At 37.9% G+C, this 26,010-nt stretch overlaps 1 protein-coding gene across 6 annotated transcripts in view; it reads left to right on the top strand.

Moving 5' to 3' along the window:
• Positions 1-26,010, top strand: part of LOC133663647 (E3 ubiquitin-protein ligase TRIP12) — a 75,799-nt gene that overhangs the window by 32,690 nt on the left and 17,099 nt on the right. For 3 of the 6 annotated variants that reach the window (XM_062068278.1, XM_062068282.1, XM_062068279.1), the window contains 22 exons: positions 1,459-1,610; positions 1,700-1,735; positions 1,816-1,911; positions 2,011-2,103; positions 2,208-2,369; positions 4,728-4,796; positions 4,889-5,054; positions 6,774-6,891; positions 7,204-7,360; positions 7,534-7,687; positions 7,827-8,055; positions 8,181-8,299; positions 14,217-14,424; positions 15,835-15,935; positions 18,059-18,230; positions 18,316-18,457; positions 18,533-18,724; positions 21,799-21,950; positions 22,027-22,184; positions 22,292-22,365; positions 23,701-23,900; positions 25,098-25,225. In XM_062068278.1, the coding sequence (XP_061924262.1) occupies positions 1,459-1,610; positions 1,700-1,735; positions 1,816-1,911; positions 2,011-2,103; positions 2,208-2,369; positions 4,728-4,796; positions 4,889-5,054; positions 6,774-6,891; positions 7,204-7,360; positions 7,534-7,687; positions 7,827-8,055; positions 8,181-8,299; positions 14,217-14,424; positions 15,835-15,935; positions 18,059-18,230; positions 18,316-18,457; positions 18,533-18,724; positions 21,799-21,950; positions 22,027-22,184; positions 22,292-22,365; positions 23,701-23,900; positions 25,098-25,225 (3,078 nt within the window). The remainder of the gene's footprint in view (positions 1-1,458; positions 1,611-1,699; positions 1,736-1,815; positions 1,912-2,010; positions 2,104-2,207; positions 2,370-4,727; positions 4,797-4,888; positions 5,055-6,773; positions 6,892-7,203; positions 7,361-7,533; positions 7,688-7,826; positions 8,056-8,180; positions 8,300-14,216; positions 14,425-15,834; positions 15,936-18,058; positions 18,231-18,315; positions 18,458-18,532; positions 18,725-21,798; positions 21,951-22,026; positions 22,185-22,291; positions 22,366-23,700; positions 23,901-25,097; positions 25,226-26,010) is intronic. The other 3 variants (XM_062068281.1, XM_062068283.1, XM_062068280.1) reach the window with 2 other exon arrangements.

Here is a 26,010-nt window from a genome sequence, read left to right on the forward strand (position 1 = left end):
TTTATTTTGGGTAATCACGCCATTTATGTTGCAATAGCTTGGCTCCAACTCCACATTTACAGCACCAAAGTCATGCCGACCTCACTCTCTCGGCTTTCATCTGCTCCAACTTTTCACCTTTCTATAAGCAGTAGTTTGTCCTCAGTATATTCAGCTTCAATAAGATAAGGTTGTGAATCCTCATTTTTCCCAAAATATTCATCTTTGTTGTTTGTTACCAAGTCTGCCATGATTACAATACACTCGCGTTTGTTTCTGAAAGTAGGAACACACATTTGTTGCCGGAAGTCTCAAATGCGCTTCTATGGTGACGAAAATAAATGCGCTGAGGAAATCGGTTCTGGCCATGCTAAAAATGACCAAAACAAGGTAAATATTGTACATATTACTTATGAACGTGTCTGTTACTAAATTATATATATATATATATATATATATATATATATATATATATATATACATACATACATATGTTTGTATGTATGTGTGTGTGTATATGTGTATACAATTGTGACTCCCATTAGCCACATCTTCCATGCATTTTTTATCATTAAAATTCTAAAAAAACAAAAAACAAAACAGTGTTCTCCTCTCTCATAATGATTGTGAACGATAGCCAGAATTCCCCCAAAAGCTGCAGTTCTCCTTTAAACACTATCAGTCAGAATGTGGTATGCTGACAAATAGCCGAGTAGAACTTGGGTCTCTTGTATTTTCCTTGTAGGCTTGTGTGGTTGTTGGTCAAGGTCATTTTATTTCAAAAGAGATAAAGGAGAGCTCGGTAACAATAAGCTGCAACAAAGTGGCAATTGTGGTGTTTACGCACAACGGCATCCCTTGATGTCAACCCACATCCGGGCAAGGTAAAACTCAAAAGACACCATCTGGGGGAAAAGAAAAAAACCTTGAGAAGGGACTGTAACTGTAGGGACTTCCGTTCCAGGGCTGCAACGGATGTCGAGTGGTTATAATTAATGAATTGTGAAATTATTAGATAATATGGGAGTTCAATCCATTGGGAAGCCAACAGATAGTCATAGGGCGCTCTTCTTACAGGCTCAGCCCACAGCTGTGTGTGGAGGAGTGGTCCACCTCAGTAGAAACAAAGTACTGAAAATAAGCCCATAAGGTGAACCAAATTGCAGTAATGCAGTGTTTTATTGTGGGGTGATTGCACACACTAAATGCCCCAGAAACCAAAGAATGCATTGAGAGCCTGCTAGTGGGGAACAGGGGAAGGATGGGTATTAGGAGGCAAAACCTGGTACGATTGAGGTGGCCATTAAAACCTGATTGACAAGGTACTAGAGATGGTGGATACCTGGTGTGTCCTGAGGGAAAGTCTCACTGACCAGTAGAATTGTTGCCATCTGAGGAGGAACCGTGCATGAGAAAAGGTGTGTCCTTCTTGGTATCGTTAAGTAATAGTTTTCAAATCAAGACTACTTTTTTGTTCAGGCTCCAAGGCTCAGCAGTTACTACAAGGCCTGCAGGCTACAGGTGACGAGTCTCAGCAACTCCAAGCTGCCATTGAGATGTGCCAGCTGCTGGTGATGGGCAATGAAGAAACCCTCGGTGGATTCCCTGTCAAAAGTGTGGTGCCTGCCCTGGTGAGTTCTGTTCAGTTTGTGCCCCTCACAATTATGTCTTTTTTTTTTTAATGTGATATTGTGACGCTTCATTCACCTGTCTTTCACAGATTACATTGTTACAAATGGAGCATAACTTCGACATTGTAAGTATGCGCAACTTTAAAAACTGTACATTTGCATTTATTTTTTTTGACTTACATAGTTTTTGAATTTCTTGACACAGATGAATCATGCCTCTCGTGCACTCACGTATATGATGGAGGCCCTCCCTCGATCCTCAGCAGTGGTCGTAGATGCGATTCCCGTCTTCCTGGAAAAGGTAAGGACAAGGCACTGATTTAGCCGTTCATAATCACCTTGTAATAAGTAACGCTCACCTTTTTACATGTACTAATATGCAATGTCCCTTTGTTTCCAGCTTCAGGTGATTCAGTTTATTGACGTAGCAGAGCAGGCACTTACTGCCTTGGAGATGCTGTCAAGGCGACACAGCAAAGCAATTTTACAGGCTGTAAGTATTGCTATTTTTTTTTTAGCGTGACATGTTACCCGTCCTGTCTCCATTAGGCACAACTTAAAAACACTACATTGACATGATCATGCCATCCCTCACAGGGTGGACTTGCTGCCTGCCTACTTTACCTAGAATTCTTCAGCATCAATGCACAGAGGAATGCCTTGGCCATAGCAGCCAACTGCTGCCAGAGCATTACGCCAGACGAGTTCCACTTTGTTTCTGATTCTCTGCCACTGCTGACTCAGAGACTTGCACATCAGGTACTATATCCCCCAAGTTAGAATATATCTAACCTGATTTTAGGGATGTGCCGATCGAGTTGCCACTAATCAGTACTGGGCAATTTTGGCGAAAAAGTATGAGATCGCTATTTTCGATAATGCCCTTTAATGCCACTATAGCTTTAAACAACAGAAAAATTAAGTGCTTAGTAAAGTTAAAAAAAGTGTAAATGGAAGCGTGTTACAGCAGAAAGTAAGCAGTTATTAACAGGAAATGAATCGGTAGATTAATAAAAGTCGAGAGAGAGAATAATATAACAACTGTTGGTGTGTCAGCATTGTCACAGTACATATGTAAAAGGAGGGCAGATCGATCTCTAAATTGGTGGCGTCGATACCAATTGCCGTATCAGTATTAGGGTTGCAAGGATTAGTCGACAAATGTCGACAGTAAAATTTGTCGTCAACAATAGTTGTGACCTCATCACTCGTGTTTTTCTGGGTGAAGGTGGGTCACTCGCAAAAACAACGCCAGTGATAACATGTAAAGTTTGACTATTTCCTCTTATTTTTGTTAAAAACCGTGTTCATTTTGCAAAGCGGACCTTGTTTTTATCGCAGTACATCTGTGATCCGTGAGCATTTAAAGCAGAGACATGTCGGACATTTGGAGGGAAGATGCGGTCTCAACCTCTGTAACAGTGTTAGCTTCTACCTTGTGAGACAAAGTTGTGTGAAAAATAACTATCTTTTTAGCCAAAGTCAATTTGTAATGCCGAAAAAAAGGCACTTTAACAAACACAAACCGCACGCGCGTGCACACACAATAACACACAGAGACTGACAGGCACCAATGTGGAGGTATCATAAGATTAAACATACAATCTATCGAATAGCCAACATTTTAAGAATTAATCAAATATAGAATTCAAGACATTGTCTATTTGCAATGCCGTTAAAAAGGTTCTTTAAAAAACGTGAATTGCGCGTGAACACATATATACATACACACACACACACACATTGAGAGAGACAGACGGGCACCAATGTGGAGGTATCATAAGTTTAAACATACATTTAATCTATTAAATAGCCAACTTTTTAAGAATTAATCAAATATACAGTTCTACACATCGAGTCTATTAGAGTGCTAAAACTGCCAAGAGTTAATCAATAGTCAATATACCTGTGTGCAGCTTTTTAAACATCACAAAATGCTTTTCTTTTTGAGGAAGTTAGATTTTGTGTTTTGTTGTTTTTCATTGCTGCTATTATAACGGGTTTTTTTTTTAAAACAAACAAGGTTAATAGTTGTTTTTAGCGCTTTGCCTTTTATATTTAATTTTTGTAACGGCTGAATGAGCAGCACAGTTACAGTATGAATACATATTTATGAATGAATTAGTTTGTTGTTAGTAAGCAGATGCCTAAAATAACTAAAGCTGCATTTAGAAGTTGATGGAAAAATTAGAGCCATTAAAAATGTGTACGCATTATCTGATTAGTCGACTAATCATTAAGATAATCGTTAGTTGCAGCCCTAATCAGTATATGATCAACACTAGAGTAATTAAATAGTTGTTTTTTTTCCTCAATCTTTTTTATATTCAGTTTTAGTTAATGTTTACAAACTCAGGGAATAATTCCGTGGACACAGGAGGACTTTGAGGGTAAAAACCAAAGGATTTAAATGAGTAGATTGTAGTTTTTACTGCTGAGTAGTAATTGTGACTTTGTTTTCAAACAATTGTATGTAATAAAAGAGAATGAAAAACTAGTTTATTGTGTTGATATTGTTAAACCGTCCCAAGCACTCACCATAAATAAACTGGAACATTAACATTTAATACATGTGAATGGTATTGGTATGCGTAGATCTCTTATGGATGATCGTTATGAAAATTAGCAGCATAAAATCTTGATCGGAACATCCCTCCCTACCTGATATCTATTAGCTTATAAAACATTGATTATCAAAGGAAGAAGGGGAAACATTGATCAGTCGCACTGGTCCTTAAACTTTGTTGTATGTCAAAGCATGAACCTAGAATGTTAGCGATTAAGCTTAGGAACCAATGACCAGATTGTTGCAAGGAGTTATTTCTGTAAACGATTTTTAAATACTAAATATAGACCACTAAAATAAATTGTGTAGTCAGGTGTTTAGTTGCACATTAGGTTTATTACATAAAGTGCATTGTAGAATTAGCTACTATAACACCAAAACCACATTCTTGTCAAATGTTTCCCTTTCCAAATTGCTGCAGCCCTTTTTTGTATAATTTATTTGCAAAATAATTATACATTCCCAGTCTTTGTACTTTTAATGAATGAGATTATAACATATTACAATGTGTTTGTGTTTTTAATATGTGTGTTCATTATATTCCCCTGTAGGATAAAAAATCAGTTGAGAGCACATGTCTTTGTTTTGCCCGACTCGTGGACAATTTTCAGCACGAGGAGGTTTGCCCATTTCTTTTTTTGTTTTTGTTTATTTGAAATCTGAGACTTAATGCCATGTTTCACTATCACAACTAATTTGTTTGACTTAACAGAATCTTCTGCAAGAAGTGGCATCACGAGACCTTTTGACCAACATTCAGCAGCTGCTGGTAGTGACCCCTCCTATACTTAGCTCTGGGATGTTCATCATGGTTGTGCGCATGTTTTCCCTCATGTGTTCCAACTGCCCCTGCCTGGCAGTGCAGCTCATGAAACAGAGTGAGTAATCAGGGGTTGACACCTCATATACAGTAGCCATGAGGAAATGTAACCTGCAGGTTCACATTACCAGAACCATCAGGCGCTCTTCTGATTGTTGTACAAAAATGTATACATTCAATTAGTCCTGGTGATATGTGGATTTTAAATCAATGCATTAAATTTTTTTTGTTGCAGAAGATTAAAAAAAAAAAGGTTTTTTTTCTCCTCGTGCTACGGAGCTTCCATTTTGCCTTCAGAAGCTTCTGTAGTTTCCCCCTCCCCCGTCCACTCTTGTTTCTTTAACAGAGACAGGCTGAAAGCAACAACATGGCAACCGCTAACAAGAGCAAGAAGTTTGTTCCCAAGAAATAATTTGTATCAGTGGTTTAGGACAAGTTTGGGTATGAGACAAGTGAAGTCCAATGCAACAAAAGGCAGCAGCACAACTAAATTGTTTCAGCATCTAAAACTGGGGCATTCAGCAGAGTGAAAGGAATGCCTCTCTTTAGAGGGGAAGATGGCTTCTACCATCAACAAACTACTACTAAAAAGCAGTTTACTGTGGTGGAATCCTTTATATACTCAAGGGCACCATGTGTGATAAAGGGGCAATGGTAAGCAATCACCAAAGCTTTCAATGGGAATGTAATCAAGTTCGCCAAAAAACAGCACATTTGTGCTTTGTTGACTCAGCATTTATATATATATATATATATATATATATATATATATATATATATATATATATATATATATATATATATATATATATATATATATATATATATATATATATATATATATATATATATATATATATATATATATATATATATATATATAAAAATATATATATATAATATCATAGTAAATTTTAACAGCATTTTTTTGTAAATAAATCACAGCCCTATAGTCAATGTAGCACAATATTTTACAGTCCATGTGCCCATTTGTTAGGGCGACCATTGCTCGTTATTGCCCTTCCATGCCCTTGTTTTCTCTTCAATCAATCAAAATGTTATTTATATAGCCCTTAATCACAGGTGCCCCAAAGGGCTTCACAAACTCACAACAGCATCCTCTGATCTAAACCCACATTCGGGCAAGGAAAAAATCCAAAAAACCCCAGATGGGGAAACAGAAGAAATCTTTAGAAGGATCGCAGATGTAGGGAAACCGGCTTCAATGGATGTCAATTGGGTACAGTTAGTGCAGTTTACAATTAATATTGTTAAATTAATAGATAAAGTGGGAGTCCAGTCCATCGGTTTAGGCTCATCCAGTCAGCTATGCAAAGATGTCTTTAGCTATGCATGGAAGCGTGGTCCATATCGGGTCTCAATTTGGGTCAGCTATCTCCAGACTGGTACCAGAAATTACCATGACCACCTGGTATGCTCTCCATCCATAAGAGTGGGGATAGAGCAGAAAAGCGGCAGATCAACTGGTCTAAAAGGGGTCTTTAAAGGCTAGCGTATGTACCGTAAATGACTTCTAAGGCAGGACTTGAATGCTTCCACTGAGGTAGCATCGCTAACTGTTGCTGGTAGGGCATTCCGGAGGACTGGAGCCCGAGTAAAAACGCTTTAGAGCCTGCCGGCTTTTTTAGGGCTTTGAGGGGCACTTATCAGAATGTTCAGCTGTGGTTAATATGCAGACTTTTCATCATCTTTTAGTTTTTCTTTGTATTTTACTACCATACTAACCACAGATATCTTGCATATTCTTTTTCCCCAGACATAGCAGAGACGTTGCGTTTCCTCCTGTGTGGTGCATCCAATGGCAGCTGCCAGGAACAGATTGAACTTGTACCACGGAGCCCTCAGGAGCTTTATGAACTCACCTCCCTTATATGGTATCGTATACACGCACCATACCATCATTTTCTCTTTTTACCAACATTAACTGCTCTATTTACTAGAAACAGAACCCCCTGTGTTTTTTGCTTGTGAATATCTGTTTTTCAATCACATGTACAAGTAACAAGCATTGAGGCTTATGAAAATAATGTTGCTTAAAAACAAAGTATCAGATATACAGTGATGTCCCTAGGTGTACAGTAGGTTCTAATAAAACGATACACATAACACAAATTGCTTAAACTTGAGACTTGAATAGAATTCTGCAACCAATTAAAACCACCACCTCCTCCTCCTCCTCCTCCTAGTGAGCTGATGCCCTGCCTGCCCAGAGAGGGCATCTTTGCAGTTGACGTAATGCTGAAAAAGGGTAGCGCCCAGACAACTGAAGGAGTGATATGGCAATGGAGGGACGATAGAGGAATGTGGCACCCCTACAATCGCATTGACAGCCGCATTATTGAGGTATTGATTCACCAGAAGAATTTTGTGAAGTGATTGTAGACCTCTACTACAGTTACAGTGTCGATAATTTATCATTTATTGCATTTTTATCACAACTCACGGATTAACTTGTACTTTTAAATCTATTTCTTATTCTAATGATGGCTTTATATGGTCATTATCTTGTTCTACAGACAGCACACCAGAATGGAGAAGATGAGATCAGCTTGTCAACTCTGGGTCGTGTGTATACAATTGACTTTAACTCTATGCAGCAGATCAATGAAGACACTGGAACAGCGCGGGGTATCCAGAGGAAGCCAAATCCACTTGCAAATCCCAGCTCCGGTAATAATTGTTTTTGGTGTAATTTTGAAACTGTCCAACTGTTTTAAGTTTGGGTGCAAATCCAAAAACAAAACAATGCGTTATGTTAAACAGCTGGACATAGTTTTGAAGTAATATAGTGTGGTGCTTTTATCTCCAGGGAGTCACCAGGAAGTACGGAGAGAAGATGCACGGGCCCAGCTAATGAAGGAGGACCCTGAGCTGGCTAAGTGCTTTATCAAAACTCTATTTGGGGTCTTGTATGAAGTGTACAGCTCCTCTGCTGGACCTGCAGTTAGACACAAGTGCCTTAGAGCCATCCTCAGGATCATCTACTTTGCGGATGCCGAGCTGCTGAAGGATGTGCTGAGGAATCATGCAGTGTCCAGGTAACTATCCAGCAGGCCGTTGTTATAAATAAAACCCAAATGTCATGAAGGAAAGCCAAGTAATTACTGTAACTAGTGTAATATTTGGTTTGAAATTAATTTGGTTTAAATTGTTTTCTTTCCAGTCACATTGCTTCCATGCTGTCCAGCCAGGACCTGAAAATTGTAGTAGGTTCTCTGCAGATGGCTGAGATCCTCATGCAGAAGCTACCTGATGTCTTCAGTGTCTATTTCAGAAGAGAAGGTTTGTAGTCTTGTGATTGTGCACAGTGGTACTTACCTGCATGGCACCAAGTTTTGGATGTTCAAAAGCTGTATATTTTTCACCTTCAATGATTTTAGGCAACATTTTGCCAGGGATATTGAATTTTTTCTAAACAAAGTTTGTGTTTTTGCATAATAGGCGCTATGTTTTGCTCAAGGGTGTGCCAATTCCGGGAAAAAAACGTAATATTATTACTAGGGGTGCTATGGTTGATCTATTTATCGATAGGTATATCCCAGGGGTCACCAACGCGGTGCCCGCGGGCACCAGGTCGCCCGTAAGGACCAGATGAGTCGCCCGCGGGCCTGCTCTAAAAAAAAAAAAAAAAAAATTTTTTTTTTTTTTTTTTTAAATTAAATCTACATAGAAAAAACACAAGATACACTTTCAATCAGTGCATCAACCCAAACAACCTCCCCCGTGCACACTCATCCACACCCACTCACACAAAAGGGGTTATTTCTTTCTGCTACCAATATTCTGGTTCCCACAACATAGACAACACATCTGCAAGGGACACAGTCCCTGAAGCACACATGATTGTATAGCCTGCTGGTCCACTAACATTTTCATTAATTACTATTTTTTATGTAATTATTTTTATATTGTTTTACTTTCTTTTTTATCCAAGAAAATGTTTTTTATTTATTTATCTTACTTTATTTTATTTTTTAAAAAAGGGCCTTATCTTCAACAGACCAGGTTGTCAATGAAATTAGATTTGTTTAAAGGGTTTTTTAAACCAGGCCCAGTCCAGATAATGTCCAAGTTGGACTCAGCAACACACACCTTCATTCATGTACACAGAAAAAAAGTAGGGAACACAACAGATTGCATATAATTTATAAACAAAATTACATTTTCAAATTAAGCATTTATGTACAGTCCAGATTATGTCCAGGTCACTCAAATTAGGGAACACAACAACAGATATCATATAATCTATAAACATAATTATACTTTCAAAATAAGCCTTTGAGGACTTCTCATCTTTTTTTAAATGTTTTTTGGCATCATTATCGTTTTCAACCATGTAACTTTCTAAATTTAGAAAATACTGAATAAATGTTTTAAAGAAAGTAATACTAAGTGAATATCTGTTTTTGGCCTTAAAAATAAACATTTTACCGAGTACTATAATTAAATTGACTAAATCATGATTGTCAATGAACTCTCCTAAAATAACAGAAACCACATTAAGCTTCATAAACAAACCAATCCTTAAACACATTTTTTCAACTTCCACCCAAAACAAAGACACAATATGACAATACCAAAACAAATGCAGGGTGGATTCAGGCTCCTGACAACAAAATCGGCAATCATCTGACTCTGTCATATTCCATAATTTTAACATTTTCCCTGTGGGTAAGAAGTTATAAATAATTTTAATTTGAAAATAACGATTTTGCACATCGATAGTGGTTTTATAGATTAGTTTAAATATGGCATCCCATGGCAACGGGCAGTCAAAAAAGTCCTCCCATTTTCCATTTGTGTTGTATGAGGCAGCCTTCAAAGATTTCTTTATTAAATAAAAATTATATCTTTTTCTATTTATTTTAGTTCCTTTTTGCCAACTAGAATTTCTTATTAGAGGTTTACAAACTAATAATTTAGTAGTTCCATAATTAATTATTTGTTTCCATCTTTTCCCAATTACTCCAGTTAGTTGATAAAATGAAAAGCTTGAGCAAGCATCACCATACATAGCTCTAAATTCATCATAGTTCATAATTTTACCATTCTCATTGATAATATCATTGACAAAAATGATTCCTCTTTCAAACATATTTTTCCAAAAGAAAGGCTTTCCATCTATTACAATATTAGAGTTCATCCATATTAACTGCTGCAAAATATCGTCTCTTTTTTCTGGCACATAAAATTGAAAACACCACTATGAGTGGATTGTTTCCTTTATGAACCCCGCCATGTTTCCCAGCAGACTCTCTGGGAGGGGATCACTTGTAAAAAAGGATACAATTTATTTTGATACAGTACATGTTTTTTGTCCAACAGGACATTTGTGTACCACTCAATGTTTAAATACATCTTTGGAACAATTGATGCTTTTAAAGACAGACACATAGCTTCAAGGTTGAGAAGTTTCAGGCCCCCATATTCATACTCTTTGTACAAAACCTTTCTTTTTATCTTTTCTGGTTTTCCGTTCCAGACAAAATCGAAGACCCTCCGCTCATAAATCTTAAAAAAGTTTTGTGATGGAGCTGGTAATGACAAAAACAAATAAATAAATTGAGGAATAATTAACGTGTTGGCAATAGACATTTTACCATACAAGGTTAGGGATTTCCCTTTCCATAATTGCATAATTTTGTCCAGCTTTCTTAGTTGATTATCATAATTTACTGAGCCTAGATCTTCCAGATTTTCTGGGACAACAACACCAAGTATGTTAACTGGTCCATCTGTCCACAAAACAGGCACTCTGCATTCCATTCGAAAGGACGTTCCCTTTAGATTTCCGATCCTTAACATTTTACATTTATCATAATTAAGCTTAAGGCCAGATTGCTGTGAAAATATGTCCAAAAGATTAAGAAGGTTCCGCAAACAATGAGGAAAAATCTTATCTTTGTGAATCAGCCTTTTCTGACATGAACTTCATCAAGAACAAACACAGAACACGCCTCACTGATGCACATCTGCAAGACTCACTCAGAGTTGCAGTGTCAAGTTACACACCAGAGTACAACACACTAGTTAACAGCATGCAATGCCAGGCTTCCCACTTACTGACAAAGAAACAGATAACAGATTTGGTGTCCAGTTCAAAGTGTGACATGATTTAAAAATTTGAGAGTTTACTTTTGTATTTTACATGAGTTATTATTTGTACAAACATGGTACAAAGTAATTCATGATTTGTTAAAAAATGTTAGTGGCTAGCTAGTTAAAATGGGATATTGTGATTTCACAAGACTGTCTTAGAAGTGATCATTTGAAAATGTTCAATTTGAAAAATGTGCACTTAGAGAAAATATAAATAAATATATATTGGGGGGCGGCATGGCGTAGTGGGTAGAGCGGCCTTGCCAGAAACCTGAGGGTTGCAGGTTCGCTCCCCGCCTCTTACCATCCAAAAAATCGCTGCCGTTGTGTCCTTGGGCAGGACACTTCACCCTTGCCCCCGGTGCCGCTCACACCGGAGAATGAATGATGAATAAATGAGTTGTAAAAATGAATGATGGGTTCTCACTTCTCTGTGAAGCGCTTTGAGTGTCTAGAAAAGCGCTATATAAATCTAATCCATTATTATTATTATTATTATAAAAATAAAGTGTTGCATATTGATATTTATCTGTTTCTATATATATTTATTGTGAGAAATCATTAAGATGATCAGTGTTTCCACAAAGATAAATATCATTAATTATTAATAATAACAGAGTTAAAGGTAAATTGAGCAAATTGGCTACTTCTGGCAATTTATTTAAGTGTGTATCTTAACTGGTAGCCCTTCGCATTAATCAGTACCCAAGAAGTAGCCCTTGGTTTCAAAAAGGTTGGTGACCCCTGGTATATCCATTTGTGCTTGTTATGGTGGTACGGTATGCCGGTACTAATAAAGTACCGCAATACTAATGAATTGAAATAGGTACTAAACTGCCTTTGCAAAAATACCGGTACCGTTCTTTCATCTGAATGCCGCTGTGCAGCGGTGACTACGGAGCGGAGGGGGGTTACCCACATATGCGGTCCTCTCCAAGGTTTCTCATAGTCATTCACATCGACGTCCCACTGGGGTGAGTTTTCCTTGCCCTTATGTGGGCTCTGTACCGCGGATGTCGTTGTGGCTTGTGCAGCCCTTTGAGACACTTGTGATTTAGGGCTATATAAATAAACATTGATTGATTGATTGATATGTTGGAGGCACATTATGTTGAGTGTGTCAAAACGCACACACAAAATGCATAAAAGCAATAACATCTTGGAGAAGAACTGCAAAAAAATAGAATTCTACTGGTTAATAAAAGGGGTGCGTAAAGTGTTGCTTTAAAACAAGCCTTGCCAAACGTGGCGATTAGTATTATCACCTTTGCTTCAAACTTAGGTAAAGATTTAAATAATAAGCATTCAGATCTGCACAAGGAGTTATAAAGAGTGATAGGTAATAATGTAGTTGTTACACCTTTCTTGTTGTTTAGCTCCAGTGCAGACCATAGTCGAGGCAGACGTTCCCTTCAGGGTCGATGTTTTTGTCGGGGGTTACACCCTTCACTTTAACCGGCAATGGGTTGGCTAAACTCCGCTTTCGGGTCAGAATGACAAGGCCGCAGTGTCGTGACAATCTGGTTGCTTTTATTAGTTTTGCAGGACACAACCAGACTCGTTCATCCTTCTACTGCGCAGTGCACGCACTCCCTCTCTCTCTCTTTACTCGCCCACTCACTCACTGATATCACTCAGCCAACACTTTGCCATTCTTGCAAACACACATGCTTCTCTCTTAAGTTAACTAGCTCCCCTGTTGTGCACATGTTGATGCGAACACAGCTGCTTGGCTTGATGCCAAATATTAGCAGAGTTAAGACCGCCCATCTAGCATCAACTAATGCAACTGAAATGACTGAATTTTGTAACAAATTCCTACAATTTGTTTTATCTTTAACAAATGTGTGTTTTACCTGCTACATGACTTATCTGTGTACATTTATCCATAGTTTTGTTTTTAGTACTTACTAATAATTATATTTTTCTTAAAGCACAAACCAGGAGTGGCAACCATAAATCATGAAGCATTTGATATAATGTCAATAAATCCTTGATTATGGCAGACTATATGCAATATTTGCCACTATGATACAACATCTGTATTATAATCCTTGAACAAAGTAACAGTGAAACTCATGTGAATAATCACTGAATGGAGAACTGGGAGTGGGATTAAATAAGTTATCTTCTTCCCACTCCCTTTCAGGCAAAACTGGACAATCATGCATTACATACTATACATTACCTTTTGCACTATATTAATTTATATTATTATGTGTTGTCAACTTTGTACTTTTTTATGTCTTTGCCTGAAACAAATAAATAATTGAATGAATGAATATAGAAAATTGTGAATTGTTCTTTGAGTGCAACAAGAGAATGTGTTTTGGTACCGGGGCCTTAATCAAATTATTGGTATCGGGACAACCCTAGTGCTTGTTAAGTTTGCCTTCCGGAAGGTACCGGTAGGTCCAAGATCATTTAAAAGGAAATCGATCGATTTTTATCTGTATTAAAAAAAAAGAAAACTATTGGATTTAAGAACAGCAGACTTTTTAGGAAGTTTAACATTTGTAATGTTCAGGACGTTAAATGTTAAGTGTATTTGCCTGTCCTTGGTGTGGTCTAAACAAAAATGGTGGATACCTAGGTTGGTTGACAAATGCAAACGCCACAAGACAATATAAATTACAACACAAAACCTTTTAGCTACAGCACGATTGCGGTTACGGCTAAGCACCGGCCTCAGGAACAGGCTTTCGCAGACCGGGGATTCTGTCCATCATCGGCGAAGCCAGGGCAGAGCAATTTCAATTGATCGTCTTTTCTAACAATGCACACTACAAAATAGTAAAAAAATATGTATGATTTGTGCTGATAGCATATTGGGTCAATATAGGCCAATACTCAAAAGGCTCTAATATTTATATCGTATTGGAAGTGAAAATTGTAGTGTAGTTTTTCTGTGGATCTATAATAAAATTCAGGTGTATTTTTATGGGATGAATCTGTTTTCCTGTGTTCAGTTCCAAATGACCCCAAAGTTGAACAGAATTGTATTTTTCCCACTGTAAATCGACTAATTGGTTTCTGTTATCATGTAAGGCTATATATACCTGTATACTCACTCATACTGTTTTTATCTTTCCTCCTCCAGGTGTAATGCACCAGGTTAAAAACTTGGCTGAGTCAGAGACCTTTCTAGTCACGAGTCCCCCTAAAGCTTGCCCTAGTAGTAGTACCAGTCTGTGTACCACCACCATCAGCACGACATCCACCACGTCTGCAAATAACGCAGCTCCTGACCTGGGTTCACCTAGCTTCCAGCACAGCATGGAAGACTCACTGGACCTCAGCCCACAAGGGTGAGTCTTGATAGATGTCCATAATGGAGTGAACTCACTATATTAGAGCTGAGATGCCCAAAGTGGGGCCCATGGGCCACAGTTGGCCCACTAAGTCATTCCATTTGGTTTGCTAAGAGCAGATTCCTAAATGTAATACATAGTCATATTAATCTTTTCCAAGCTCACACAATAATGATGGCATGTTCGCAAGGCTAACTAGTTACCATCCATCCACGTTATTTGCACTTTATTGTTTACATTTAAACTATTTCTGTTTCACATTTAAAATCGCCCTGTTTGGCCCTTTGGCACATTTTCACTTTGTCCTTAATGGCAAAAAGTTGGGGTACCTCTGCTGCACTATTTTTTCTCTCTATCATGTTGACCCAGACAGCTTTTCTCAGAAATGGTCAGTTTTGGTTAACCGATAAAACAGAGTAATGTTTGTCTTTAAGATTATTTCCTTTTACATATACACTAGAGATCGAACGATCTGGTTTTTCAGAACAAATTTTTAGTCAAGTAGGCTGATAAATTATATTTGGAGATTAAGTTAATTTGCAGTGTAAGTTAATAAACATGAATAGTATTAACCAGTAAACAGCTGGACAAAGCTTTGAAGTAGTTTTTTTTTTCAAAATTTTTTTTTAAGGAAACATCAGACCAGTAAGTGACATGTTTTATGCGGAGCTAAAGTTGTGGTTAATTTAGCACCAAAAAAAGGATTTTACAAAAACCTTTTATAACGTGTGTCTAATGCATCAACCATTTGCTTTATAAAATAAATACATTTTCCTGTGAAAATTTGTAAAAATAAATCACAATTTGCCATCTACCCAATCTAATACAGTTTTATGAAAAAGGTATGGATTTAATACAATGTCAAGTTTTCTCGTGTGGAACCTTGAAATATTGCGAACATATAAACGAAAACAATTCTGGTCTGATTCACTTAGCTTGTAGTTGAGACATTTTTCACGCTGGCTGGTGTAGGTTCTTCCTTGATGTTACAGAAAGTTTAAGAATGTGTGAGCTGCTGTCTGCTCTTCTTTATTCACCTAATAAGTCTATTTGACAAAAATGTTCGCAAAGTTCGGATTTTTGGCAGAGATATATTTTCTGTCATTCTCATGTCCATCCATCTTTGTCGTGTTATTTGGTTGAATCACGGAACATTAAACTCGCCGCTCTCTTGTAATGAGCCCACGCTTCGAGTGTTGCGTGAGCGTTGCAGTCAGGGGAAAAGGCAATTTTTATATACTACATACTGATATCCTATGCGTGTATAGTGTATCTGTGGATACAAAAAAGACCGAAATGTCAAAATACCACATATCGGCCATGTTGATAATCGGTTGATTTCTTATATACATGTTCAAATGTGTTTGCTATGGTCCAATCTACCATGCTGTTTTTGACTGTTCTCAGAAGGTTAAGTGATGTCCTGAAGAGAAAACGATTACCTAAAAGAAGTTCCAGAAGACCCAAATACTCGCCACCAAGGGATGATGATAAAGTAGACAATCAGGGTAAGTTCATGTTGCCTTAATAGTGAAGTTTGACAGGTGCCTCTTCTTCTTCTCATTGTGATATCCAGTCATTTTCTCATTGGTGCGCTTAACACATGCAACAGAAGAGAACGCATTATTGTAGTGCTGGACACAATTCAACATACTTTATTGGACATTTATTGTTGTGGCAGTAGGGCGGGGAGATTATATGATCGTGATCGTTGAGTTCAATCACGTCGATTCGCTGTTAGCATATTTCCACGATCAAACATGGCGGATAAGTCTGTTAGAAGTTACCACAGTAGGGAAGCAACGATGCTTGGTATAATCCTGCTCGCAACAATCCAACTTTATTAGCTGTGATCCTGTGTGTGTTTGTGTACGTTTGCGTGTTTGTGTGAAAGTCTTTTCGTGTGCGCGACCATCTCATTCGACCTTTGCGAAAGTCAATCTCCTCATGACGATGTTCAATCGCGTTGTGCCTCGTCCCCTTACACAGCTGGTAGTGCAGCCCAGAAGAACAAAATAAAGAAATAGGACTAACACTTGCGTAGAAGTTCAAACACAACATCTTTGAGTATCTAATAATAGAAAAGCGTGATATAAAATCTAATCCATTATTATTATTTTTAAAAGGAGCAGCGACTTTAGTGCCACTGTCTGCTGCAGCTCACCAGTAATCCTGCCCCGAATGTGGACTTGCAGGCACTCAGAGAACGTCTATGTGACTATTGGTCCTAACTAGGAGAATCAACAAACCCACTAATTTAATCAGAAAAGGCATTTTTATATCTAAATTTTAATTAATCAGACTTATTGTAGGTGTCTGCAAAGATTCAACTCCTCTGATTTGACATAAAAAATAAAAAATATTGTCTCTGCTGTTGGAGTAACAAGCACAGTAGTACTGGTATACTGGTATAAAAAAAAACAACAACCTGCAGACAGACACTTTGTCAGGAACAAAATGTTTTTTTTCATCCACAAACAAAAAGAACACAATCATGAAACTTGTTTTATGTGTTGGTACACATTATTTTACAGTACCTTAAATTCAAACTACACTTGAATGTATTTTCACTCAATATAAGATACATAATTTATGTTTTAGAAACTCCACAATCTGGGTTACTGCTTGCCATTTGCCAAAGCATTGGTGAGAAGCACTGCTGTATAGAAGTAATTAAAGCATACACATAATAATTTACCATTTAAAAGTGTTGTTGAGTAAATATTCAACTCCTCTGATTTGACATAAAAAATAAAAAATATTGTCTCTGCTGTTGGAGTAACAAGCACAGTAGTACTGGTATACTGGTATAAAAAAAAACAACAACCTGCAGACAGACACTTTGTCAGGAACAAAATGTTTTTTTTCATCCACAAACAAAAAGAACACAATCATGAAACTTGTTTTATGTGTTGGTACACATTATTTTACAGTACCTTAAATTCAAACTACACTTGAATGTATTTTCACTCAATATAAGATACATCATTTATGTTTTAGAAACTCCACAATCTGGGTTACTGCTTGCCATTTGCCAAAGCATTGGTGAGAAGCACTGCTGTATAGAAGTAATTAAAGCATACACATAATAATTTACCATTTAAAAGTGTTGTTGAGTAAATATTAACTTGAAATAAGTATTCACCACATCAATGATACTTTGCTTACTGCAGTGTTTGTGATGACAAGCAAAAAAAACATTAACTTTGAGTGAAAGAAACGTTGTTCTCTTTACCCCCAAAAAGCATACCAAAAAAGGAAGCAAAACCGTGGCTCTAAAACCAGGTATGCACTATAGCGTGGGTTACCTGTACTGTTGTACCTCTCGTAAACAAAATGACAGTTGATAGCTGTTGGCATTTATTACCTCAATCAAACATGGTGGAAATGTCTCTTACAAGATACTGCGGTAGTGTGTATAATCCTGCACAGGACCATCCGCTTTTAATTTAAAAGAAAAAAAGTGATATCAATCGAGAGTGGATGATATGAAAAAAATAATCGTGATCCTTTTTTTAAAAATTGTATTTTATTTATTTTTTTGCCATATTGCCCAGTGGAAGCATTGCATAATTGCTCTAATAACATAGTGTTGGATGTTTTTAGCCTAATGAACATGTGGTCTCTACAGCTAAAAGCCCCACGAGTACTCAGTCACCCAAATCATCCTTCTTGGCCAGTCTAAATCCAAAAACATGGGGCAAACTGGGTGCCCAAACCAATAATGCCACTGAGCCCTCACGTACAGCGGGCGTGAGTGGCCTGGCAAGGACGCCTCCCAAGGACTCCATTTCAAATAACAGGTACAATCAACAAACGATTTGACTTAGTATTGACGCTGCGTGGACTGCTGTATTTGATTTGGAACCTGTTTTCATGCTGTGACAGAGACAAAATCAAAGCCTGGATCAAAGAACAGGCCAACAAGTTTGTGGAGCGGTACTTCAACTCTGAAAATGTGGATGGCAGCAACCCGGCACTGAATGTACTTCAGAGACTTTGCACAGCCACCGAGCAGCTCAATCTGCAGGTGAAAAGATACACTATGCCTCACACTTTATCATGTTATCTACCGGCAGTTAGTTTACTTTGTCCTGTTTTGCAGGTGGATGGTGGTTTGGAGTGTCTCTTAGAGATCTCCAGTATCGTGTCAGAATCAGATGTGTCCTCTTTTGAGATTCAACACAGCGGGCTGGTGAAGCAGCTCCTGCTTTACCTAACGTCCAACACAGACCGGGACTTGCTTAGTCGGGATTTGCGACTAAAGCGGTTTCTCCACGTCTTCACTGGCTGCCCAGTGAGTAAAGTCTACTTTACATGTACTACTACTTAAATAAAAAAACTAGCATGTAACAAGGTTTTTTTCACTACCGTAATTTCCGGACTATAAGCCGCACCTGACTATAAGCCGCACCAGCTAAATTTAGGGGAAAATACAGATTGCTCCATATATAAGCCGCACCCGACTATAAGCCGCAGGGTTTTGATGTGTAATTACCGTAGTATATAGGGGTTCCTGCTACCACGGAGGGGATTGTCGGGACAGAGATGACTGTTTGGGAACGCAAAGCGTCCCATTTATTAACAATAAATCTTTCAATCATTCAATCAAACTTTCATATCTTTGACATGGCGAACAGCATTCGTGCAGAGTACAAATAATACAACGGTGCAAAGTAATACAAAGTGCTCGCCTGTACGTTATCAAAATAACCAGCCTACCGGTATATGAAAAGTCAGTCTTTAATCATTGTGTCATCGTCTTCCTCCTGCGTACTAAAACCACCGAAATCCTCTTTGTCGGTGTCGGAGAAGAACAGGCCGTAAATAAGCCGCACCGTTGTATAAGCCACAGGGACCAGAACGAGGGGAAAAAGTAGCGGCTTATAGTCCGAATATTTGCATTTTGAAGTGGATATATTGGGGGTTCTTAAGAAATCATGCACAACTCATGAAGTAGCTAGATCAGGTATTTTTAACCTTCTTGACCTCAACTACATTCAACTATTGAGTAATCTGACTCAAATTTTAACACTGATTAGCAATTTTACTCTTGAATTTTTAGTTAGTCGTATTCAATAATTACATCCAACTTACTTCCAGTTTAAACAACCTTTTAATCACAAAGATTATAATTTACTGTATTTAACACACAAACCTTAGGCGTAGGTAAGGCTGATTACAAAAATTCATACTACGGTAATCAAATATACTGCATGAGAAGGGATTAACAACTGATAAAAAATAAATGTACATAAACCTCTGGAGTGCAAAAATAAACTAAATCAATAATAAATAACAATAACTATGTTTCTCAACTAAATTGTCAATAAAAATTAGATACAATTAATAATACAGCTTTATAGTCAAGTCAAGTCAAGTCAAGTCAACTTTATTTATATAGCACATTTTCAACAACTTTTTAGATTGCACCAAAGTGCTTTACAGGTTAAAAAAGCATGGCGCAAACAAAAAAAAAAAAAAAAAAAAAAAAAAAAAAAAAAAATTATATATATATATAAATTATAACTTTAGTTATAATTTTTGTGCTTATTAAACTACTGACTTTAGCTCCAGACTTCTTCTGTTTGTTTGATATTGTCATTAGCCACACGTAGTGGAAAAGTGTATTACAACTGAGTATCCCTGTGGCCCATACAGACCACAGCTGAAGAAAACAAAAATTTCTTGCGACCCGCCCCCAATGGTTAAGAAACATTGGAATAGATTCCAGTGATTAGCAACAATGTAGAACGGGCTTGGTTGTCATATTCTTTACTCTAGTGTGAATTGCTAATCATCGAAGCGTCTTGTATTAATAATTCCTACATGACATTGAAAGGACTTGAAATATGTATCCCTTTTCATTTACACTCTGACATCATAGGTATAGTTGTCACAATGTGATTTAAATAGGGAACATATTTTAAAGTAGGCAAAACTAAATGTGTTAGTCTTTCAGCAGTGACAAGTTCACAAAAACATAACTTAATGTATCTTAACACAAAATGAGTAAGAAGCATAAACATGAGACCCATCTTTAGTAGGCCTGCCCATATATATATGTGACCTATATGAATATTAGGGGTGGAAAATATCCATGTGCAATATATCGCAATATTTTTTCTAAAATCGTTTTTTTTAAGTATATTTGTATTTTCTTTTTTAAAGTCATGTTTTGAGCCAATTGTAACTCAAAGACAACTTCCGCAAAGTGTCGCATACTTCCACCTTTCTGTGGCGAGTTGGAGTTGTGCAAGGCAGTACAAGAAGAAGACAGTTAAGTAGTCAAGGTCCTTTTTACATTTAAGTGGCAAGAAACTTGATCCACTTTATGTACAATTGCAATACATAGCAATGGGTCATTTTAGTTACATTGTTTTTTGTTTCAGTTTGTTCAATAATTACTGTCATCCAGAGCAGGGGTCTTAACCTTTATGACTTAAGTGCCTTTTCCACTACGGGGGGTCTGGAGCCCACTCAAATATTAACACTGAATTAGTAATCGTACTCTTGTTTTTAATAATTATATCTAACTTAGTTACAGTTTACAACATTTTCAAATTATATGAAGTCACAAATATTATTTACACATAAAACTTAGGCTTAAGGTCAGGCTGATCAGAAAAATAAGTACTAGCCAAATATGAAGTAAATTATATTGACATACAATTATGTTGTGCTAAAATAAATATACACAATTAATAAAAATATTTCTTAACTCAACTGTCAATAACATTTAAAGAGCTTCACCACCTCAGTCATAGTTTTTGCAATTACATTTCTCTTGATATGGTCATTACTGCCACAAGTGGGTCCTACGGTTAAAAAACAATGATCTAATGTACACGTATACAACTTGTATTTTAAGCTGCATTTAAACTTGATCAGTAAACCATGTCAAATATAGCAATATAGCTCTATCTTATAATATCGTATCATGAACCATCATCCTTGCCAATACCCAGCTCTAATAAATATACTGTATGAGTGAGTATATGGGACAACCACTACTGAGTAGAATTTTCTGATCGCTTGATGGTAATAAAATTTAAGCTATTGCCTTCCCTTCACTCTTCTAGGGTAACAATTGTTTTTGCTATAAATCCAGTGTGTAAAAGTTTTGACAACAAATACAAAGGAACTGAATATTTAATTAATTAATTCACACAAATACCACAAAAAGTCAAAATATCAGTTCTACTCTACAGGGCACAATGGATGTAAGCTCTGATCCTAATTCTATACATTTCCATAACACAATTTAAGATACTGCACCCTCTGGTGGCGTAGTATAAGCGAGACTACCAACCCGTTTTCCCTGACTTTTTATTCTTTTAACCCTGTGTGCTTATGCGTTGTGGCTGACAGGTCCCAGGAATGGAACCTGTAAGTTGTCTGGACCCGACAGAAAATGCAGCATTTCTTGGACTGGTTCACAAAATTAACAGCTGCCTGAGTCAAATGGAGCAGTTCCCTGTCAAAGTACACGATTTCCCCAGTGGGAATGGCAATGGAAGCAGGTATGTTTTGTTTTTTTCTCTTAAATAATCAACTTTTTCTTTAACCATTACACAAGTTTTATATATGCGTCTCCAGGGGCTCCCAGGCACTTAAGTTCTTTAACACGCATCAGCTTAAGTGTCAGCTGCAGAGACACCCAGACTGCACCAATGTTAAACAGTGGAAAGGTGGCCCTGTCAAGATTGACCCTCTGGCCCTGGTGCAGGCCATTGAAAGATACCTCGTTGTTAGAGGTTAGTGACACAGGGATAATCTTAAGGTCAAGTTTATCCTAGCAGTGTCAACTATTTTTTAACTACATTTGAGTTTTTTTCCATTGCTTAACCACCTTTGTGTACAGGTTATGGCCGAATCAGAGAAGAGGATGAGGACAGTGATGATGATGGTTCAGATGATGAAATAGACGAATCACTGGTATGTGAAGAAGTCAATGAAAAATAAGCATGCGTCATCAGAGTGGTGTATAAAGAGACTTATGGCCAACTAAAAAACAGGTGCTATGACTGCTCCCAAGGACGTGTGCGGCTGTGCCCGGATGCATGCAATTGCTTTTGTTTTGACATTAGTTTTTTTGATGAAATAAACCAAAAAATACATCTGTATATACAGTAGTTCTAAACATACTCCAGCTCATAAAAGTACAATAAAAGATGGTTTTATTTTGTAAAAGTATAATTTTGCAGTCGTGTTTTTGACTCACTCTGCTGCTACATTCCTGTTTCGTGACCAGCAGGCATTAACACTCACCTGAAGTGAGTAAGAATGACCAAAAAAATAAGTAATTAGCTTAATTTTAGCAAAATCTTCATTTGCTTTGGACCAACAATCACGGAGAAGTTGTAACTTTTATGTGAAGTATGTCAACTGTGGTGGCTGACTCCAATGTATTTGTAGTCACTGTATGTGTCACTCATTATGTATTATTCTAACTGATCTTCTGTGTAACACGCAAAGTGGATAAGTGAAATTATTTTATTTCCCCCATATTTCCGCACAATAATTCAGATATGGTAACACTGGCGAGCAGTAGAGAATATGGAGTGATCTTTGGTCCAGAGCATATTTTGCTTTAATCATTATTGACATATTTCTTGCTACTTTGTCATATATTTTATGAGATTTCCAGTTAATTTTCTCATGTATTATCACACCACAAATGTTGTTCCTTTTACTCTTTTAATGTCAGTCTATTTGTATTTTTGTTTGACTTTCCTTTTCTACTGTTACCAAATAGCATTATCTTTATTCTACTGAGATTCAAAAAGTCTGTTTTTGTGAAACCATCTTTTTAATTTGTTCATTTATTCTGTAATTATTTGTATTATCTTTTGTGTGTTCTATTCTGAACAAAATACAGACGTTGTGTCGCATGTTTACCTCGTACAAGACGCCGTAATCTGTGGCTTTCCAGTGTTGATGGCGAACCTTCACTTCCCATACTTGTCTTCTTTCCGATTTGTGGGGAAAGCGATGTAAAAGCTTTTCACAATTCTCACGGGGTGGCGTAGCTTCATGCTGCACAAAAGGGCATTTTTACACGTCAAAAATCAATGACCAAGCACTGCAAACACGTAGCATCAGCTCAAAGTTAGAAGGCGCCTTGTAGTCACGTGAGTGAGCCTTTTGACCAATTATTGAGAAGATCGTCTGAAACTGAGTTGGCCATACTATCTTTATCCATGACTCTTGTGCATTATTATTGCTATTCAGTCACCGTGTATTTTTACCATATTGTCATTGGTTACGCAGGCTGCCCAGTTCCTGAATTCTGGCAGTGTACGCCATCGACTACAGTTCTACATTGGCGACCATCTGTTGCCATACAACATGACCGTTTACCAGGCTGTACGACAGTACAGTCTTCAGGCAGAAGAAGAAAGGGAGTCCACAGATGATGAGGCAAACCCTCTAGGGCGAGCAGGCATCTGGACCAAAACCCACACAATATGGTAAAGAGAATGGTTGTGTGGAATCAGACGTAGCTTTCTTGATTTTAATCAACTCACCATACTGCATTCAAAGTGTTACTTACCGTATGTTGCCAGTGTGAACAGTGAGAAGGCTTTGTGGTTCCTCTAGTCCAGGGGTCGGCAACCTTTACCACTCAAAGAGCCATTTTGGCAAGTTTCACAAATTAAAGAAAGTAATGGGAGCCACAAAAAAATTTCTAAAATTTAAAATGAAAAACACCACATACAAAGCTTAAATGCTTTGTCCTATGTTAATCAGGGGTCTCCGACACACGCACCAGCACGCACTTTAATGTGGAAATTTGATGTTATACTTGCCAACCCTCTCATTTATCCCGGGAGACTACCGAATATCAGAGCGTGATGACACTGCAATTGGCACCCTCTGCGGTCTGCCCTAACAGTGAACCTGCTCGTCCACATGTAGAATGCAGCTTCAGTTTGCTCACGTAAGTGACAGCAAGGCTACTACCTCAGCAGCCACACATCTTACACTGACGGTACCAATACCCAGAATCCCATGCAGCCCTAACTCTTCCGCTCAACCAACGCACGGAAGGGGGGGGGGGGTTGATGTGTGGGGGGATTTGGTGGTAGCGGGGGTGTATAATGTAGACCGGAAGAGTTAGGGCTGCATGGGATTCTGGGTAATGGCTGTGTTGTGTTTATGTTGTGTTACGGTGGGATGTTCTCCAGAAATGTATGTTTCATTCTTTTTTGGTGTGGGTTCACAGTGTGGCGCATATTTGTAACGTAACAATGTTAAAGTTGTTTGATATGGCTACCGTCAGTGTAAGCTGTGTGGCTGATGAGTAAGTATGCTTTGCTGTCCCCTGTGTGTGCAAGGAATAACAACATGCGGCTGGACTTGCACGCTATATGTAAATGCTATAGAGGACAATTACTGCAGTGCAATTAGGGCACGCCCTTTATTTAGTAATTAGAGTGTAAATAGGATTATTTTTTCCCTGGGAGTAATCTATGAGAGACACTGAAATTCATAAATCTCCTGGGAAAATCGGGGGGGGGGGGGGGTCGGCATGTATGTAGCTGAGCCGCATCAGAGTGGTCAAGGAGCCGCATGCGGCTCCGGAGCCGCGGGTTGCCGACCCCTGCTCTAGTCATTAGAGTACCATAAACATATTTCTGATCTTGCACACTTTTGTCTTTTTACAGGTATAAGCCAGTGAGGGAGGATGAGGACGGCAACAAAGACACTGTGGGGGGCAAGAGGGGCAGAGCCCAGACTGCACCCACCAAAACCTCACCTCGTAACGCTAAGAAACAGGATGAGCTGTGGCATGGTGAGGAGCTTTCATGCCTCAATACAAGGGGGACTGCACTTTTTGGGGGGATTTTTGTCTGTCATTCACAATCCTTGTGATACAAGTGCACACACTTTTTTTTCCCCTATCTCGTAAAGGAACACTAGCAAAGGTCAACAAGGGAGCCAATAAAGCGCTCTAAAACGTCCAAAATCCTTCAAGGTTTTATATACATCCTGTATGGAAGTATATATGTAATGTAGTGACAGGAACATTCATAATAACCTTATGTAATTAATGTTTACATATTTTACCAATTTTATGCATACAGCAGCGTATTAATTTTACAGACTCATCACAACCTTAGCTCACGGCAGACTTCGTGAGAGACAACAAAGAATGCTTTGTGACAAATTATGATGTAAAAACAAGAGGATGCTACAAGTTTTAGAAGCTGAGTGCTAAACCGATGCAATATATAGCACTATTCCAGAGTGCTGAACAAGAAATACAAACCCCGAACATAATGAAACAATCACTTACTGCACAATGTCTGCTCTCATTGGGATACCGACTGATGGGATGTTCATATCTTTCCATTTAGTTGAAGAATAAACATAGTCCTTATGAATGGTTAAAAAAAAAAGGTGGGCGCAAAACGAGCGTCTTTTTATGTTTTTTTCGCCATCTCCAGGTATAAGTTGGATGTCAAAGTTGACCAAATTTTTCAAATCTACAATTTCACTAGCTCAGAGTAGCTTACTGGTTCAGTATGTCAGTATAGCAGCATAAGCTAGTTAGCGCACTGTGATCACGACGCCGCT

Source organism: Entelurus aequoreus, linkage group LG13, assembly GCF_033978785.1.
Source record: "Entelurus aequoreus isolate RoL-2023_Sb linkage group LG13, RoL_Eaeq_v1.1, whole genome shotgun sequence".
NCBI classification, from domain to species: Eukaryota; Metazoa; Chordata; class Actinopteri; order Syngnathiformes; family Syngnathidae; genus Entelurus; species Entelurus aequoreus.